At 41.9% G+C, this 17,469-nt stretch overlaps 1 protein-coding gene across 1 annotated transcript in view; it reads right to left on the bottom strand.

The window, feature by feature from the left end:
• Positions 1-2,368: 2,368 nt before the first annotated feature.
• Positions 2,369-17,469, bottom strand: part of pkn2a (protein kinase N2a) — a 67,337-nt gene continuing 52,236 nt past the window's right edge. Inside the window, exons 8-23 of the mRNA XM_079570049.1 lie at positions 16,519-16,704; positions 15,550-15,659; positions 14,983-15,126; positions 13,913-13,988; positions 13,669-13,825; positions 12,319-12,460; positions 10,873-11,009; positions 9,708-9,783; positions 9,496-9,587; positions 7,551-7,727; positions 7,414-7,476; positions 7,234-7,310; positions 6,815-6,957; positions 5,734-5,841; positions 5,564-5,644; positions 2,369-2,604 (exon numbers count right to left, since the gene is read on the bottom strand). Coding sequence (XP_079426175.1) covers positions 2,401-2,604; positions 5,564-5,644; positions 5,734-5,841; positions 6,815-6,957; positions 7,234-7,310; positions 7,414-7,476; positions 7,551-7,727; positions 9,496-9,587; positions 9,708-9,783; positions 10,873-11,009; positions 12,319-12,460; positions 13,669-13,825; positions 13,913-13,988; positions 14,983-15,126; positions 15,550-15,659; positions 16,519-16,704 — 1,973 coding nt within the window. The 3' untranslated portion in view covers positions 2,369-2,400. The remainder of the gene's footprint in view (positions 2,605-5,563; positions 5,645-5,733; positions 5,842-6,814; positions 6,958-7,233; positions 7,311-7,413; positions 7,477-7,550; positions 7,728-9,495; positions 9,588-9,707; positions 9,784-10,872; positions 11,010-12,318; positions 12,461-13,668; positions 13,826-13,912; positions 13,989-14,982; positions 15,127-15,549; positions 15,660-16,518; positions 16,705-17,469) is intronic.

The raw sequence follows: 17,469 nt of genomic DNA, 5'->3' as shown, positions 1-17,469 counted from the left end.
TAGCATTCTCCGTTTTTTTATGCATTCATGGGCTGTTGAACCACTTTGCTCCTCTCCATGTCTTTGATTCTTTCTTTAGTCGAAAACTATATTTAGAATACAGCGTTTGTTGTAGTTTTTGAATAATTAGAGAAAGTGTAGATTTTTCTCCAAATTGTTTTCCCCCTTAACTGTTTTCAAACATGACCGTATATGCTGAATAAATGCTGAATTATGAATATAGTTTTCTACTAAATAAAGATACAAAGACATGGAGAGGAGCAAAGTGGTTCAACAGCCCATAAATACATGAATAACGGAGAATGCTAACTTCATGCTACATGTTAGCATCGGGCTAACGCTAACGGTTAGCTAGCGCTTGCTACAACTGCCGTTTTTTTCACTTCTACTGAACAATCTGCTGTGAGAAAATGTCCATATGGGCCCGATTTACACTGGACTTTATTTATGTGATAAATGAGTTCATATTCCACCAGAAAATGGCTAAAAAGAGGGAAAATTGTGTTTCTCTAAAGATTCTATTTTCCCCCTCCGCGAAGCCACGCTATCTTCTATGACGAGATGCCGTCTGTATCTATTGCTGGATGGAATGTTCCGCAGTGTGGCTTTAAGGATGGCTAAGGATTTTCTACTCTCTCCAAATCGTTTTGTTCGTTTTCCCATAGATTTTTCAAAACAATCTGTAGACTTTAAAAGGACGATAGAAGCGACTTGGCTTTACGATGGAAACCTCTGAGGACAAAACGTTAGCGAGTGTAAAAAAACATGGACGTAGCATCACTGTAAGCTGCTGAAGCTCCGGAAGTTCATACTTTCTATTGAAACTTATTTGCCCCTCTTGATATCATCTTGCTACATCATCGTATTTTTGTTCCCTTTTGCTCTTTATTCCCCCCCCCCCCCCCTAGTTTAAACATAAGAGCTGGCTCCGAAAACCACCCTCACTTAGTCCATTGCTGTTCTACAGTCTATGCACAAAACACACACTCGTAATTTAAATATGCATCTGAAACTTTATAATCAAACAAGCAAATTGCTCCATTTTGCATCATTTTTCACTTAAAGGTGCACTATGCAACTTTTTATGCTTTTTAAGTTTAGCGTATTAGCATTTAGCGTTTAGCGTATAGTGACTCAGTGGCTGTATGGGTGATTATCTTTTACTTTCCACCCTCTAGGATGCTCCAGGATCAATTTTATTTCAGATTTTTGTAAGGTTTCTGGAGACAGTTCAATCAGCAGTGAAATCCAAGCTCTATAATGCGCCTTTAAAATAAATGCTCGCTTTTAAACCCTCAATATCTGACGTTTTCAAAAAGTCCATGGGAAAATCAAATGGGATTTTTACTCGCGGAACCAAAGGTCTTTCCGGCAGAATCGATCTTTTATTTGACATTTGCATACGTGTACATTTTGCGGCACTTTTTTTTTGACAGACTATATATTTTTGCAGATATCACTAGCAGAGACACACGTTGCTTTGACGGTGGGAACAGAAATGTCATAATCAATGGTTTAGCCTTAATTAGTAACTTCACTTTGGCACTTTGAAGCACTTTTAGGATGTATCAAATCAAACAAGATACCAGTGTGTAGTTTGTTAGCTTGAGTCGGGTTTTGCAGTTCAAGTCGCCGTTCGTTGGCAATATAAATAATCACAAAAACACAAAATGCAGCTTGCGATCAGTGGTCCATTGAAAGAGAATTATCAATTGATATTTAATAAAAAAAAGAAAGTCTATCATTTTCAAATTTACAATAGAATTTGATTGGGCAGCGCTGGCAATTCTTTGTAATAGTAGCGACTAACAGCTCATTGTTGCATAAGACATAGTATTATCACGCTGTTCAATTCATTTTTTCTTTGCTTGAAGGCAGTGCGGTCTTCCCCATCTTTTTATTTGAAAGCTAATCCTTGTAACACTGCTCGGTTTTTCACGCCGTGAGAAGAAATGATTGTCTGTGTTTCATAACTTCTCCGATGGATTAAAAACCTGTTTTCTTGAAGATACTGGGCTCATGAAGTCGCTATAGTCTGACTTGGCTGCAGCACAAACATCGCCCCCGTGCACATTTTCTTTTCTTTTTTTTTTTGGCTCCGTATACGTTTTTTCATGGGGCACAAAAATCATATAAAAGACGTAAATATGCTTTGTACAGCGACAGGTACATGATTGTAGCGGTGCCGTGAGTTCATCTGAAACATTCGCAGTGGTCAGACACTTTAAAAATGTTCTTCATTGTGGTAAAAAAAAAAAAAAAAGAAAGAAAAGGGGGCGGGGGGGGTTGCTCTCGTAGGCTTCAAATGGCACACAGTTTTCGCTGAAGCCCGTATAGAGTCCCGGGGGTTTATTAAAAAAAAAAGAAAAAAAAAAAGGCGTTCACAGTGCGACCCTTTTGCTAACACCAGTCCGCGATGTAGTCGAAGTCGTTGAACATGTCCTGCTCCGTGCTGGACAGGGGGCGGGGCTCCCGAGGGGGGGTCAGGATGGGCGCCTCCGACGTGAACTCGTCGTCGAAGTTGCTGACGTCGCTGGCTCCCTGGATGGTCGGGACGAACGGCGGTTTGACTTTCTTAGCCAGGAGGCCGTTCCAGTCCATGTTCTGCAAAGACAGCGGAGGGTTCAATCCACGCCCGACGTCATGGCCACAAAAAAATAAACACTGGTAAACTATGGGTGTTATGTTTTTTTGCAGGTGTTTGGTAGCACAAACACACCTCTGTCACCAGTTTACATTGTGTTGGTAAGAAAAAGCTAGATTGATGTAAAACAGCTGAAACAAAAGCTCCAGTCGTTTCACTTCCTGATTATTCAAGCAGTCTCTATTTAAGCTCCTCCCACTATGATAGGATTATGGTTAGTGCTAGATCGTATGCTCCGGAGGGACGGTCTGCTGTGATTTTGTATAGATCTATGAGTTGGTTTGTCTAAAAATACAAATAATCCTAATCCTAATCCTAATCCTTAAAATTAACCCCTTAACTCCCACCTGAACCGAGCACATTTTCTCCAGTTTGGCTTTACCCCAATCCAAAAGCTTCTGGAAAAAAGCTGTGAAAATAGCAACAAAACTGAGACAAAAACAATGATGGAAATGTGACAAAAAAGTGACGAAAAATTGATGAAAAAGTGGCAAAAATGTCACAAAAATGTCACAAAAAATTGATAAATAAATGACAAAAAAATGACAAAAAAATTGATTATAAAATGTCAAAAATGTGACAAAAAAATTACAAAAAATGATTTTAAAAAATGACAAAAAAATGACAAAAATGTGACAAAAAATGGACGAAAAAATGACAAAAATGTGACCAAAAAATGACAAAAATGAGTTGAATACCCAACAAAAAATGTTGGAAATAAAATCTGATGACGTGAGGAAAAACATCCTCTCGGTTCAGGCGGGAGTTAAGAGGTGAACCATTTCCCTGGCCCTAACCTTAATTTGTGTCATGATATCTCACGTTTTCACAGCAGACTGTCCCTCCGGAGCAGACGATCTAGCACTAACCTAGGATTACGTCAGAGATCATGAGGTGAGAAAAGCATTTCCTGGATGTGTAGGACCTAAGGAGAAGCTTTTTGAGGGCTGCCGTCGCGGTGCTAAGGACAGTAAAGATATATAGATTACTCAAAGATGTGCAAAAACAACTTCAGATACGCTTTTGATGAGAGTGCAAAAAAGAGTCATTAGTTGGCTCCTTTTGTAAACAGTCGCTCAAAGGGATACAACTCACCTGTCCCGTGTCAAATGCTGTTTCCTTTACATATGATTAGCACGAGGGGTTTATGATGCAGGATATTTACTGTATGTGCTGGTTACTGTAGCAAACACTAATGCTACAAGTCCCTATTCGGTCTTTGAGATAAGGCGTAATAATTAACTGATGATGGCAGTGCCTTTTATAAATGCCGTACAAGATAAAGACCTCTGAAACCTTGGTTAAAGCCTTTTTAAGGGCCTGAATTTTGGTTCCTTTGAATTCAGACTCCGCGAACAACTTGATTCACTTGATTTTGCTGCGTCTCGACAACCCACTCCCCGATATATCGCGATATTTTGCGAGATGATACGATACCGATTTTTTTACTTTTTATTCCGATATTGATGATTTTGATGTCATGCATATTAATGAGGCAGCAGTGAGCCGCTGTTTCACAGTCAATAGAGGCCAATAATGATCGAGAATTCAGTCAGGACAGCAGGGGGCAGCACTACAGTTTTAAGCACTTGGACCATATAGTCCAATAGTTTTTATAATTATTAATTAATTATGATTCATTTGGGGTTTGCAGCCGAGTGTGTAGCGGCCGGGATGAGGATCAGCACCTCCAAATCCGAGGCCAAAGGTGGCTTCCCCTCTTCAGGTCGGTGGGGAGTCCTTGCCTCAAGTGGAGGAGTTCAAGTATCTCGGGGTCTTGTTCACGAGTGAGGGACGGATGGAGCGTGAGATCGACAGACGGATCGGTGCGGCGTCAGCAGTGATGCGGTCGCTGTATCGGTCTGTCGTGGTGAAGAGGGAGCTGAGTCGGGGCAAAGCTCTCGATTTACCGATCGATCTACGTTCCCACCCTCACCTATGGTCATGAGATTTGGGTCATGACCGAAAGGACAAGATCGCGAATACAAGCGGCCGAAATGAGTTTCCTTCGCAGGGTGGCTGAGCGCACCCTCCGAGATCGGGTGAGGAGCTCAGTTACCCGGGAGGAGCTCGGAGTAGAGTCGCTGCTCCTCCACGTCGAAAGGAGCCCGCTGAGGTGGCTCGGGCATCTGTTCCGGATGCCTCCTGGTCGCCTCCCGTGGGAGGTGTTCCAGGCATGTCCTAGTGGGACAAGGCCTCGTGGAAGACCCAGGACACGGTGGTGGGACTATGTCTCCGAGCTGGCCTGGTGTCGCCTCAGGGTCGCCCCAGAACAGCTGGAGGAGGTGTGTGTGGATCGGGAAGTTTGGGCATCTCTGCTGAGACTGCTGCCCCCGCGACCCGGCCCCGGATAAAGCGGAAGAAAATGGATGGATGGATGGAATTTGGGGTTTATTTATTCCTTTTGAAACAGGACTGTGGTTTCTTGTTTATTTAACTGTAAATGAAGTCAGATCTAAAGACCCATTTTCAGTGTGTAAGTCAGGGATCATTTATAAAAGTGGTACAAAGCACATGAAATGATGAATTAAATGTAATATGTTAAACTAAAGGTTAAAAGTAGCATTTTATTTTTTAATCGAGATGTATCGTAGGTTATTTTTGTGCAATATATCGATGATTGCAGTATCGGCGTATCGTGAGATAATCGCTATCGTAAGCCATGTATCGCGTATCGAATCGTGAGCTACCCAGAGGTTCCCACTCCTACTCCCCATGCTGTGATTGGTCCAGATTCTGTAAAATGAAGTAAGTCAAGTAACTAGCCAGGCTGAAGGTGAGTATGCTCATTATCCCAACACAAACAGTTATTTTTACATATGGCGTCTCACAGTCATTTCTCTCTTCTATGTTAAATACTGGTGTTTGATGTCCATTCTGATCTTCAATTAGACGAGTAAAACACAGTGGATCTCTCACCCTGAAGAACAGATGCTTCTTGACCTCCTCCGCGTCCCTCTCTCCAGCTCCCAGACGCCTCTCCGGACTCCTCCTCAGCAGCTACAGGAACACACATGGTTACAGAACGTCTTAAGTGTGTCCTATTAACCAGCATGGGGGCGTTAACGTCTCCTCTAGTGTGGCCTTACCCTCCTCATGATGGAGATGGCCTCTGTGGACAGGAAGCGAGGATACCGCACTTCATCGTTCACTATGCTGTCGAACACCTCCTCCTCATCGTCGCCGGGAAACGGAGACTGGAAAACAAACAGTCATTTAACCTCTTAACTCCCGCCTGAATCTTTTTCCTCACGTCATCAGATTTTTTTTCCCATCATTTTTTTGTTGGGTATTCAACTCATTTCTGTAACTTTTTTGTCATTTTTTTTGTCATTTTATTGTCAAATTTTAATCACATTTTTGTAAAAAAAAAATTGTAACATTTTGTCACATTTTTTGGTCACATTTGTCATTTTTTGGTCACATTTTTGTCATTTTTTAGTCACATTTTTGTCATTTTTTGGGTCACATTTTTGTCATTTTTTGGGTCACATTTTGGTCAAATTTTTGCCACATTTTTGTCATTTTTTGGTCACATTTTGTCACATTTTTTTGTCACATTTTTGTCATTTTTTTGTCAATTTTTGTGACATTCTTGCCACTTTTTCATCAATTTTTCATCACTTTTTCATCACTCTTGTTAACTCCCGCCTGAACCGAGAGGATCTTTTTCCTCACGTCATCAGATTTTTTTTTTCCATCATTTTTTTGTTGGGTAGTCAACTCATTTCTGTAACTTTTTTGTAATTTTTTTGTCATTTTATTGTCACTTTTTTTGGTCAATTTATTGTCAAATTTTAATCACATTTTTGTAATTTTTTTTTGTAACATTTTGTCACATTTTTTGGTCACATTTGTCATTTTTTGTCACATTTTTGTCATTTTTTTGGTCACATTTTTGTCATTTTTTTGGTCAATTTTTGTGACATTCTTGCCACTTTTTCATCAATTTTTCCTCACTTTTTTGTCAATGTTTTCTCACTTTTTTTTGTCACATTTCCAACATTGTTTTCGTCTCAGTTTTGTTGCTATTTTCACAGCTTTTTTCCAGAAGCTTTTAGACTGGGGTAAAGCCAAACTGTAGAAAATGTGCTCGATTCAGGTGGGAGTTAAGGGTCCACAAACCCCCAGTTCATGAAAAAAAGTTACGGTTTAGTGCAGACAACATACCTCTCCCACCAGCATCTCGAATATGAGCACCCCCAGCCCCCACCAGTCCACCGCCCGAGTGTAGGACGTCTCTGTCAGGACCTCAGGGGCCAAAAACTCCGGCGTCCCGCAGAATGTGCTGGTGCGGTCCCTGAAGCCCATTCCTGACAACGACATGAGGTCGATAAGCAGCATGTCTGGCTTACAACTTATAAAATTAGCAGTGCCAATACTTCTCAAGTCTATAATACTAATGATATCTGAAAGACTAACTGTTAATCAGAGGTGAAAAAAGTGATAAAGATGGAATATCTGAGAGGAAATATCTTATGCATAGGTTCTTTATTTCTTTTCTTTTATCAGGGACAATGCACAAAAGACGTTAGTTTATAAAAGAAGAGCTTCCTCCAAAGATCGAATTAATGTTGTTGTGATGTTACCTTCTTTACAAAGGCCAAAGTCGGCGATCTTCACATATCCCTCTGTGTCCAGCAGCAGGTTATCTAGCTTCAGGTCTCTGAACACAAGAAAGCAGAAAGCTCAAGGCACAATCAACGTAAGTGATGGCAAAATCTTAAAAAAACTACTTGTAAATATTGTTCTAGCTTTGTGTATTTTACCTGTAGACAATCTTGTGGTCGTGTAAAAACTGAAGTCCCAGCACCACACAGGCCGCGTAAAAACTGCGAGAGAAAACAACTTCATTGAAAGCGCATATTGAAAAGAGTGAAGCAAAGGTCAGGCCTTCTCCACTCACACGGCGCGCGGCTCGGAGAAGACGTCTGCGTGGATGTGCATCATGAGGTCGCCCCCCGCCGCGTACTCCATGACGAAGCACACGTGCTCCGCCGTCTGGAAGCAGGCGAACAGGTTGACCAGGAACGGGTGTCGCACGCTGTTCACCGTCTCGAAGATCCGCTTCTCACACATCAGGCTGGAGGGGGGAGAGAGGGGGGAGAGGGGGGAGCAGGTTAGAGCAGAGGAGGATTGGTCGGAATCTCACGGTCAGAATGACGCTGAAGTGACATGTTTGAGTCTGATCTCTCCGGTCATGAAAATCTCTGAAATGATTGGTGCGAATGTTTGGAAATGACACACAACCCGAGACCAAACCCACGTGAGCCAATTCAATTTGACCACACGCTTGCCCTTATTCAAGGCTTTTGGCATCTTTGGCCAGGTCAAATCAGGCGAAACTGGTTCTTTGTCCAAATAAAAGATAATAACTGATTTGGCTGCAGTTAATCACTTTAATTATGCTCTTGTTCAGATTAGTGTACCGGGTAGTTAGAAATATCACAATATAATCTCAAAAAAGGATACCGTAAATGCTCTAATACTGGCCTGTATTCCATTAGCGGCTGGGTCTCTAACAGTGGCCGGGTTCGCGGCTGGCGGAGGCAAATTAAAGCCGGGGCTTTTATTAGAAACTATAGCGGTAGAAATATTCCCCATGTTAGGAATTTGTCTCATACTCGTGTAAATGAAAACTCACATGCAGGAAGTAAACAAACGGGGACCCGGAACGATGGGGACGCTGCAGAGGAGCTGATCCGAGCGTAACTTAGTCACAGAAGGTTTGAAAAGTGGCTTAATCTGTGTCAATTTGTGGAAACAGGGCAACAAATGTTGTGTGACCCTCCAGGGTTTTAATAAAGTCACCATCGCGTCCTCAAAGCACGTCCAGCTGCTCCGTGTGCAGGTCAGTCCCACGCCTCAAAATAACTCCTCCCATCAGCGCGAGCGTCTCGTCTTCTCTCGGGTCAGTCTCATGATCGATCACAAACACAAACGCTCCGTCTAAACTCGCCTTTTACACGAGATAACAACAAATAATCTGGTCTGCGGTAAAAACGAAACAGAAACCTGCAGTGACATTGATGTCAAAGCTCCGCTAACAGCAACGAAACACTTCCTGTTGTCCCGACAAAATAAAAGGCGTCAATGTTCCAGCCGCTGGGAGAGGGTTTGAAATGTTAATTAATAAATGAACCTAATATTTAAGTCCCAAATGGACACAAATCTCATTTTACTTCGTTTTCCTGGTCGTCGGTTTTGCTCAAATAGAAATAAAGGCCTGTCTCTAATTGTGGCCTGGTTCCAATAAAGGCCTGGTCCTCGATGCCCTTGAGTAAATAAAGGCCCCGGCCTGTATTAGAGCATTTACGGTATATCGTCACCCCCTACTTCTGGTTTTGTTCCTGTTTCAGAGCGCGCCGTTGTTTATCGTGTGGTTTTCATTAAGTAAAAGCAAGATATTTATGGTCATGTATTACTCCCAAAAAGTATTTTCTGCACAAATAAACAAATTAGATAAAACCTTTGCACGTTCAGAACTATATAGGTTGTGCTTTAGCGCAGGACAAAGGGGACACACTTTCTTTCTGTTTGGAGTCACTGGCATTCTGCACACACTGCCACCTACTGTTCTGGAGTGAGCGTCACAAGGCTTTTAAATGAGAGAATACGCAGCCAGTTTATACTTTTTGCTTTGACGCCTTTATAGAAATGTAGTTGGGTAGTAAATAGTACATCTATATTTGCAATGTAGTAGATGTAGAGTAAATGTTGTCAGATTTCTACAAAAACACTGCTCAAATAAAGTAAAGATCCTCATAAATAAACATTTCTGAACCCACCAGGTCATTGTAGCGCATGTAACTGTTGTCAGTGTAGTGTGATGAGCTTTCTGCAGCTTTCACCTGTCAACTTCATCTCGTGCCACGATGTCCCCTTTCTTCAGAGCTTTGATGGCAAACATCTCCCCTGTGGCTTTATACTCCGACAACAAGACCTGCAGAAGACAATTTAAAAATCAAGTGCAGAGGATTACTTTAGGTTACTTTATTTGTGACACTTTTGCATATTTTACAGATGGATGTTCATGTTTTCAGACTGACGTGTGGACACAGACCTTTCCGAAGTGTCCACGTCCGAGCACTGCCACACACTTGAAGTCCTGTAGGCTGAAGCGGAACTGCTCTTCTTCCCTACAGAACGATACGAGAAGATTCCATGTTATCCTGGACCCTGCAGCTAGATGGCAGCATTTCCTTTTTTTATCCAGTCACACAATTTAGTTCCCCATAATAGACCAGAGTAGGTAGGTAGGCTCCACTTGCACCCCAGACAATTTAGAGAAATATCTTTTCACAAAACACAGACCTTAACTCCTGTCAAATAACATGGTCAATTCATTTTAACATGTCCTAAGTGAGAACACACATACTTCTATAATAATAGGTCACGAGATGAGAGAATTAATCTTAGCAAGAGATAGAGAGGAAAAGACTTCCGCTGTGGTGCTAAAAACTGCCTCAGGGACCATTCAAAGATTGCTCAGAAATGTGCGAGTGGGTCTAAAACAGCTCAAGGTATGTTTTTGATGAGAGCTCATTGTAACATGATAAAAAGCTCTACAAAGCTGATTATGCGCTATTTAAAAGGTGTGTTTTGTAAAAGAAGTCAGTAGAGCTGAGGACCTGAGAGCTAAACAAGTCAAGTCCAGGTCACAGTCAAAGTCCTTGTAAGTAAGTCCGAATTGAGCCCGGAGCCCGAACTATTGTTACGTAACAAAGCTTGCGTTTGGCCCACATTGGGAGTCTCGCGATCCCGTCTTTTGATGAGAAGTGACTGTGCATGTGTGCCTACCCCCTGCATACGAGACCTCGAGACAGCGACAACAGAAAGTGGCGTCGGAAAATGTTTAATCAAATCTACAATGCAAATTATCAGTCAAAACCAAGGACGGACCGGGTTACACAGACATCCAAGTTTACTGTGACATTAAAACTAAGATGTTAACGGAGAGAACTAGTCAAAAATCTCAAAATTGACATTGTGGGAAAATTCATCGTTTCCATCTGCCGTGTCTTGCCTTAAAAGCCAGAAGTAAAAGCAAAATTTGTTGAAGAAGCAATTTGAAATGATCCGAAAGACTCCCTTGAAGCTGCTTGGACTTTAAAAACACAGAGCAGCACCTCGGCACCAAGAGTGGAGAGAATTTGACGACATCTTTTCCTGTTGAGGTGAAGTGTTTCAAAGTGGACTGAGCAGAATCCGCTCCCTCGAGGCCGTACCTGATCTCCTGGTCTTTCGGGATGGCGGTGAGCTCCAGGTCTTGATGCGGGTCGTCCTGCCCAGAGCTCAGGTCCAGGTCGGGCTTCACTGCGATGCTGTTCCTCTTGTTCAGGAAGTCGAACGAGGCCAGGGCATCCTGCACAGAATAAACCACATTAAGGCAGGTTTTCAACAGAGATTACACTGTCACAATCTCTCCTGCACATTAGTTTGTTAAAGGAATAGCCCACCGTTTTTACATACTGAGATATGTTCTTACCTTAGCTTTGACGAGTTCTTTAGGACCTGTCTGATCTTCACCCGTGCCTTCAGTCACGTAAACACAGCGCAGACGGCGTTAGCATTTAGCCTCTCCCTCTCTCCTCTATAGCTCCAAAACAGGTCAAGATAGAAGCTACCAAGCTCTTCCACGTTTTCCCTATTTAAATATGGTTACGTGAAGTGTTCCACTACAAAGTATAATTACATAAAATTAAACAATGTGGATTTTCTAAGCGGATAAAAGGGGGGACTATATTGTAAGGCGTAATAATACCAGGAGTAGTTTGGCATCCGCACAGTAAAGTGAAGATTACTGCGCGGATTTCGAACTACTCCTGGTATTATTACGCCTTACAATATAGTCCCCCCTTTTATCCGCTTAGAAAATCCACATTGTTTAATTGTGTGTAATTATACTTTGTATTGTAACACTTCACGTAACCATATTTAAATAGGGAAAACGTGGAAGAGCTTGGTAGCTTCTATCTTGACCTGTTTTGGAGCTATAGAGGAGAGAGGGAGAGGCTAAACGCTAATGCCGTCTGCGCTGTGTTTACGTGACTGAAGGCACGGGGGAAGATCAGACAGGTCCTAAAGAACTCGTCAAAGCTCAGGTAAGAACACATCTCAGTATGTAAAAACGGTGGCCTATTCCTTTAAGCACGTGCACAACATAGGCAATGGTGAAGTGAAGCACCTTCACAGAAAAGAATTCCGATGATTTAGACTATGACGTTTAGTGATCGATGTAATGCAGATGGAAAAGTCGGGCTTTAAGATGACTACGATATTCCCAGATCATCAACCATCATGTTTTCAAAATAAGAGAACTTCATCTTCTGGGACTTTTTAGTCTTTATGAAAAATATAAACAAAAAGGTACATTTTTAGGAAAGTCAAAAAGGACATTTTCTTCTCAAATGCACAGAAGCTTGAATCACTTTGTCCCAAACTCAAACTGAGTCCCAAAACAGACACTCCACTCTCTCTGAGGCTGACGTTATTTTTTTCTTTCTCTCATTGTCAAGAGAGAAACCCATTTTGACAGATCTCCAGTGAGCGCCGTGACTCTGCTGTGAGAGTGCGGTTTGTCGAGGCTGCAGTCTTTACGGGAACTCGTCTGGATTTAGACTGCTGCGCACGGTGCTTACACTAACTCACACGTCCGTGTAAACAGTCTGTACCTGCACCTCCTCTTTGTCGAGCGCTTTGGTCGGCACCAGGTTCTGCAGCGGCTCCGTGCTGTCCCCGTCCACAGGGGCCGAGTAGTGCTGGGGCCCCGGGCTGGGCTCTTTGTCAAAGTCCAGTTTGGTCACCAGGGGGTCACTGTGGGGGATAAAGATCATTACGACACGGGAAAACAAGAGGGGGAACATTTACTTTATTTGATCATCTTGTTCTGGATCCATGCAGCTGTTGTTCTGAAGGTGATTATACCCATAAATATTACCCATAGAGTGTTTTATCTAAAATACTGAGGGTTAATATAACTGTTTACTAAAAAAATACCCGCCAAAAAAATAAAAATAAAAATAAAAAGTCTTTAGATCCAAGTCTTGATGCTGTTGGTCCAGGGACAGCATTAAAGGAAGTGACTTTGTTGGAGGGGGGGAAGCTGAAACAACTATTTTTGCCCTATATTGTCCTATTTCTTTAGTTTTTCCCCCCATTTTATTTTTTCCCAATTTGATTCCCTCATTTTTGCTCATTCTTTATTACTAATATTTTCCCTATCCCCCTTTTTTTCTTTTTTTTTTTCCCATTCCCCATTTTTGCCCTATCCTTTTACACAATATTTCCTTATTTTTGCCACAATTTCCCTTATTTCCCCCCAAAAGATTCCCTATTTCTTTCAATTTTTGCCCTATACTGTCCAATTTGTTTAGTTTTTTCCCCCATTTTATTTTTTCCCAATTTGTTTCCCTCATTTTTGCTCATTCTTTATTACTAATATTTTCCCTATCCCCCCCCTTTTTTTTTTTTTTTTTTTCCAATTTCCCATTCCCCATTTTTGCCCCATCCTTTTACACAATTTTTCCTTATTTTTGCCACAATTTCCCCCCAAAAGATTCCCTATTTCTTTCAATTTTTGCCCTATACTGTCCAATTTGTTTAGTTTTTTCCCCCATTTTATTGTTTCCCAATTTGTTTCCCTCATTTTGGCTCATTCTTTATTACTAATATTTTCCCTATCCCCCTTTTTTTCCAATTTCCCATTCCCCACTTTTGCCCCATCCTTTTACAAAAATTTTTCCTGATTTTTGCCACAATTTCCCCCCATTTCCCCCCAAAAGATTCCCTATTTCTCATACATTTCCTGACATTGGAGATTAACCCAACATTGTAAAGTTGCAGATCTTCCTCACATTATTGTTCTGTTCTCTGATTTTAGATGACAAATATTTTAGTATAGGTATTGGAAAAAGTATCGTTTAAGCACCGGTATCAAAAAGCTTCATATTGTGCGATATCGAGAGAGAGAAAAGATGCGAATGCCCAGGGAGGGAAAAGTTTTTTGCGTTCCTCATTAGTACCTGCAGGGAGTGGGCGATCCGGGCAGGCTGCTGTGGCCGCTCTCCGCCGCCTGAGGGCTGAAGGAGTTGGTGCTGACCGTGGGGATGGCCCTCCTCACCAAACGGCCCCACGTCGCGATGTTGATGTTCATCTGAGGGGCCCGTAGGAACGTCTTACCTGGACCGGAGGTAAAAGAGGATATTGATTTGACTGATTTTAGTGCTGGGAGGGGATAAGGCGAGGTGTGGGGCAGCAGTGACCGACCTTGCTGCTTGGAGAAAATCTTCTTTTGTCGCTGTAGCTTCGTCCGCCTCTCGATGACGGGATTGAAGAATGTCACCTAAACACAGACCATCGAATGAGAAAGGTGGAACTCGGAGCGTTTAGTCGCAAGGCCGTGGGAACCCAGGGTGCTGAGGGCGCTGCAGCACCCCCTGGTGGATAGTTTGTGAACTGCAGGCAATATTAATCCCTTAACTCCCACCTGAACCGAGCACATTATCTCCAGCAAGGTGTGAAAATAGCGACAAAACTTGAAAAATTGAGGAAAAATGTAAAAAAAAAAAGACAAAAATGGACAAAAAATTTGACAAAAAAGTGAGAAATATTTGACGAAAAATTGAGAAAAAATGGACGAAAAAGTGATAAGAATTTGACCAAAAAATGTGAATAATTTGACGAAAAAGTGACAAAAAATGTAAAAAAAAATGACAAAAATGGACAAAAAATGGACAAAAAAGTGAGAAAAATTTGACCAAAAATTGAGAAAAAATTGACGAAAAAGTGATAAGAATTTGACCAAAAAAATGTGAATAATTTGATGAAAAAGTGACAAAAAAGTCGCGAAAATTTGACAAAAATGAGATGACTGCCCAACAAAAAAGTGATGAAAAAAAAATCTGATGTGAGGATAAAGATCAATTTTTTCAAGTTTTGTAGGTCTTTCAAATGAGGTGTCACACTGGCCTACAGGATTTGGGTAAAGCTGAACTGGAGAAAATGCTCTCGGTTCAAGCGGGAGCAAAGAGGTTAATAAATAGGATTTATGCACAGAAAAAGTATTTTGGGGGTAAATTTTGTCCCTCAGCGCCCCCTCACTAAAACATCTTCCCACGGCTCTGTTTAGTCGTAGTAATAGGATCTCGCGATCATTTCTGAGTGACATTTCCCGCGTATAGTTTTTCTTTTGCTTCCATTTTTCTGCTATTGCTACGACCCGCCTTCTCTCTAGGTCAGGGGTAGGCAGCGTGAAGCCCAGGGGCCATCATATGCACTTAGCAACGTTTCCGATAAGTGAGTTTCGATCGAATGCTTGAAACGACTGGGTGCTGTACCTCTGCGAAGAGCATGCCCTGCGGCTCCAGGTAAAGGCACATCCCGTGACGCTGATTGTCCAAGAAGTCCTCCAGGCGCAAGAACTTGAGCGCGCAGAGCGACCGCCAGTCCCTCCAGTACACAGAGATCTCCAGCTCACGAGACTAGACACACACACATCCATTTAAGCCTTTTATTACGGAGCATCGAGTCATGTTATTTTACTTTTGTATTGATGAAATGACGACCCAAATCCCCAACAATGGTAATATATTTATACAAAATTAAATGTTGAACAGTGAAATGAGTATTCAGACTTGTCATTTAGCAAGAAATTCCCCAAATCAATTCTGAAAAAAAAAAAAGAAAGAAAGAAAAAAGAAGAAGAAAATAAAAATTCAATGAGTCAGCATAGTCTAAAGATAATTCAGGGCAATAAGAATGGCTTACAATATTTTAATTAGACCCGACCCCACAAATACAGATCAGATCTATTGCTTTCAATCCTAAATGTTCTTTGGATTATTGAGAAAAGTGCAGAATAATAGTGGTAATAAACTGCTCCTGTGTGTGTGCGGGAGCTTTACCCGATCCAGCTCCAGGGTGAACTTCTGGTCCCAGGCCTGGTTACTGACGGGCCTCCAGCTCGTCTGCTCCACCACCGTGTTGTCCAGCTTCAGCACCGCGCTGATCTCGTCTGGATCACACAGGATGGAAGTAAATATAATATCACCCTTGTTATTCACCCTGGTTTATGACGTAATGACTGTGTCTTCATTACAATGCACTAATTCAATTCATATGGATAAACAAAGTTAAAGGCCTTGTACCTGTTTTTTGTATGAGTGGGATGATAAACAATTTTATTTTTAATCGTGATGAAAAGAAGATGCGATTAACAATAACGATTGTGATCTGGATCATCGCTTATGAAGATAATCAAACTTCTTTTCTAAAAACACGGCCCATGGCACATGGCTATGTAAACAAAGTTAGCATCCGCTGCACCATCAATCCAGCTGCGACCCCATGACTCTGCCGAAGTTTTACTTTAACTCTAAAAACGTAATGAAGGCATCAGTGAGGTAATACAAAACGTTCCCTGTGATTGGTATAGTTTTGAACGGTCTGCAGTGCTCTGTAAGCAGTAGATTGTAGCTGCTACAATGCTAAATGCTAATCCACACAGTAAACAGGGCCACAGCTCGCATACAGGCCCCCTATTTTAGAAATAATACAGTGAACTTAGCATTTTTTCCATGACTAGCGACTGGACTGAGTTCATTTAGCAGAATTTAAAGCTGTAAAGATTTAAAGCTAGAATCCCTCCTCCTTTCAACTAACTAATAAGCACCATATATCTATTTAAGTAGCCACCTGAAAGGAGTGAAACATGCATGTTAGAAACGCATGTGGAAAGTTAAGAATGAGACTGGACTAAATTTAGTTGCTCAGAAAAATAAATAAAAAACCCAATGTGTTTTAAAGTGGACAGGTCATGCATTGGGATCCATTTCTCTTGAGCTTTGGCCTGTGTTGTTTGTGCGCAGACTCACTGGACAGCTCGTCGCTCTTGTTGAGGTTGCGGGAGCTGACGCTGCGGTTCCTGTTGGTGCGGCTGATGAAGGAGGAGCGGGTCTCGCTGGGGCTCCAGCCGGGCAGCGGCACCGCGGCGGCTTTGGACCGGCCCGGGACGTTCTCCAGCAGGTCCTGACAGCCCATCAGCCGAACGTCTAGCGTGCCTGAGGAGACACAAACACTCATTTATCGGCTTGGTCGTTCTGGAAGGGTTTTTTATACAGTGCATTTATCAGCGTAAAGGTCACGGTGATCTGAAGAAACAATCCTGATCTATCAATAAATCAGTCGGGTCTAGGGCTGCGCACGTTTGGGGAAACATCCAATTGTGTCCAAGTTATTTCAATTGATCAGCAGTTTTTGTTCAGCTTGTCGATCAACTGTAGCTACTTAAAAAGGTGACAGAGAGATTACTACAGAAAAGAAAATCCACAAAATATTCCCAACATGGCACCGTATTTTCCGGACTATAGACCCTTTAATTGTTTGTAAACATTCCGGGCTGAGCTGGAGGCGGGAAGTTAAGATTCCTATCTATTTCCATTGTAGCTGTTCTCATAGTAACGATAAACAAATGTCTATCTGTTGTTGGAAACATCAGATAAACTTTATTTTATCGTCTCAAATGTCATTCCTCTTGGTCTTGCACCTTAAGCCACAACAAGACCACATTTTTCAGTTGTAGTTTTACACTTATAATCGCTAGTTTTAGTTTAATCTTGTTTCTCTTGATCACTTCCTGCCTCCAGCTGATGTCGCTGATGATGTAAGCAGCGAAAGGGTCTATAAGTTGCACTTTTTGTCATAGTTTGGCTGGGGGTGCGACTTATTCACAGGTGCGACTTATACATCAAAATATATCAAATCAATCAATCAATCAAATTTTATTTATAGAGCCCTTTACAACAGGCGACCAAAGTGCTTTACAA

The sequence above is a fragment of the Gobius niger genome, assembly GCF_951799975.1.
Source record: "Gobius niger genome assembly, chromosome: 13".
NCBI classification, from domain to species: domain Eukaryota; kingdom Metazoa; phylum Chordata; class Actinopteri; order Gobiiformes; family Gobiidae; genus Gobius; species Gobius niger.
The sequence above is the reverse complement of the archived record's forward strand: the minus strand, read 5'-3'. Positions and strand labels throughout refer to the sequence as shown.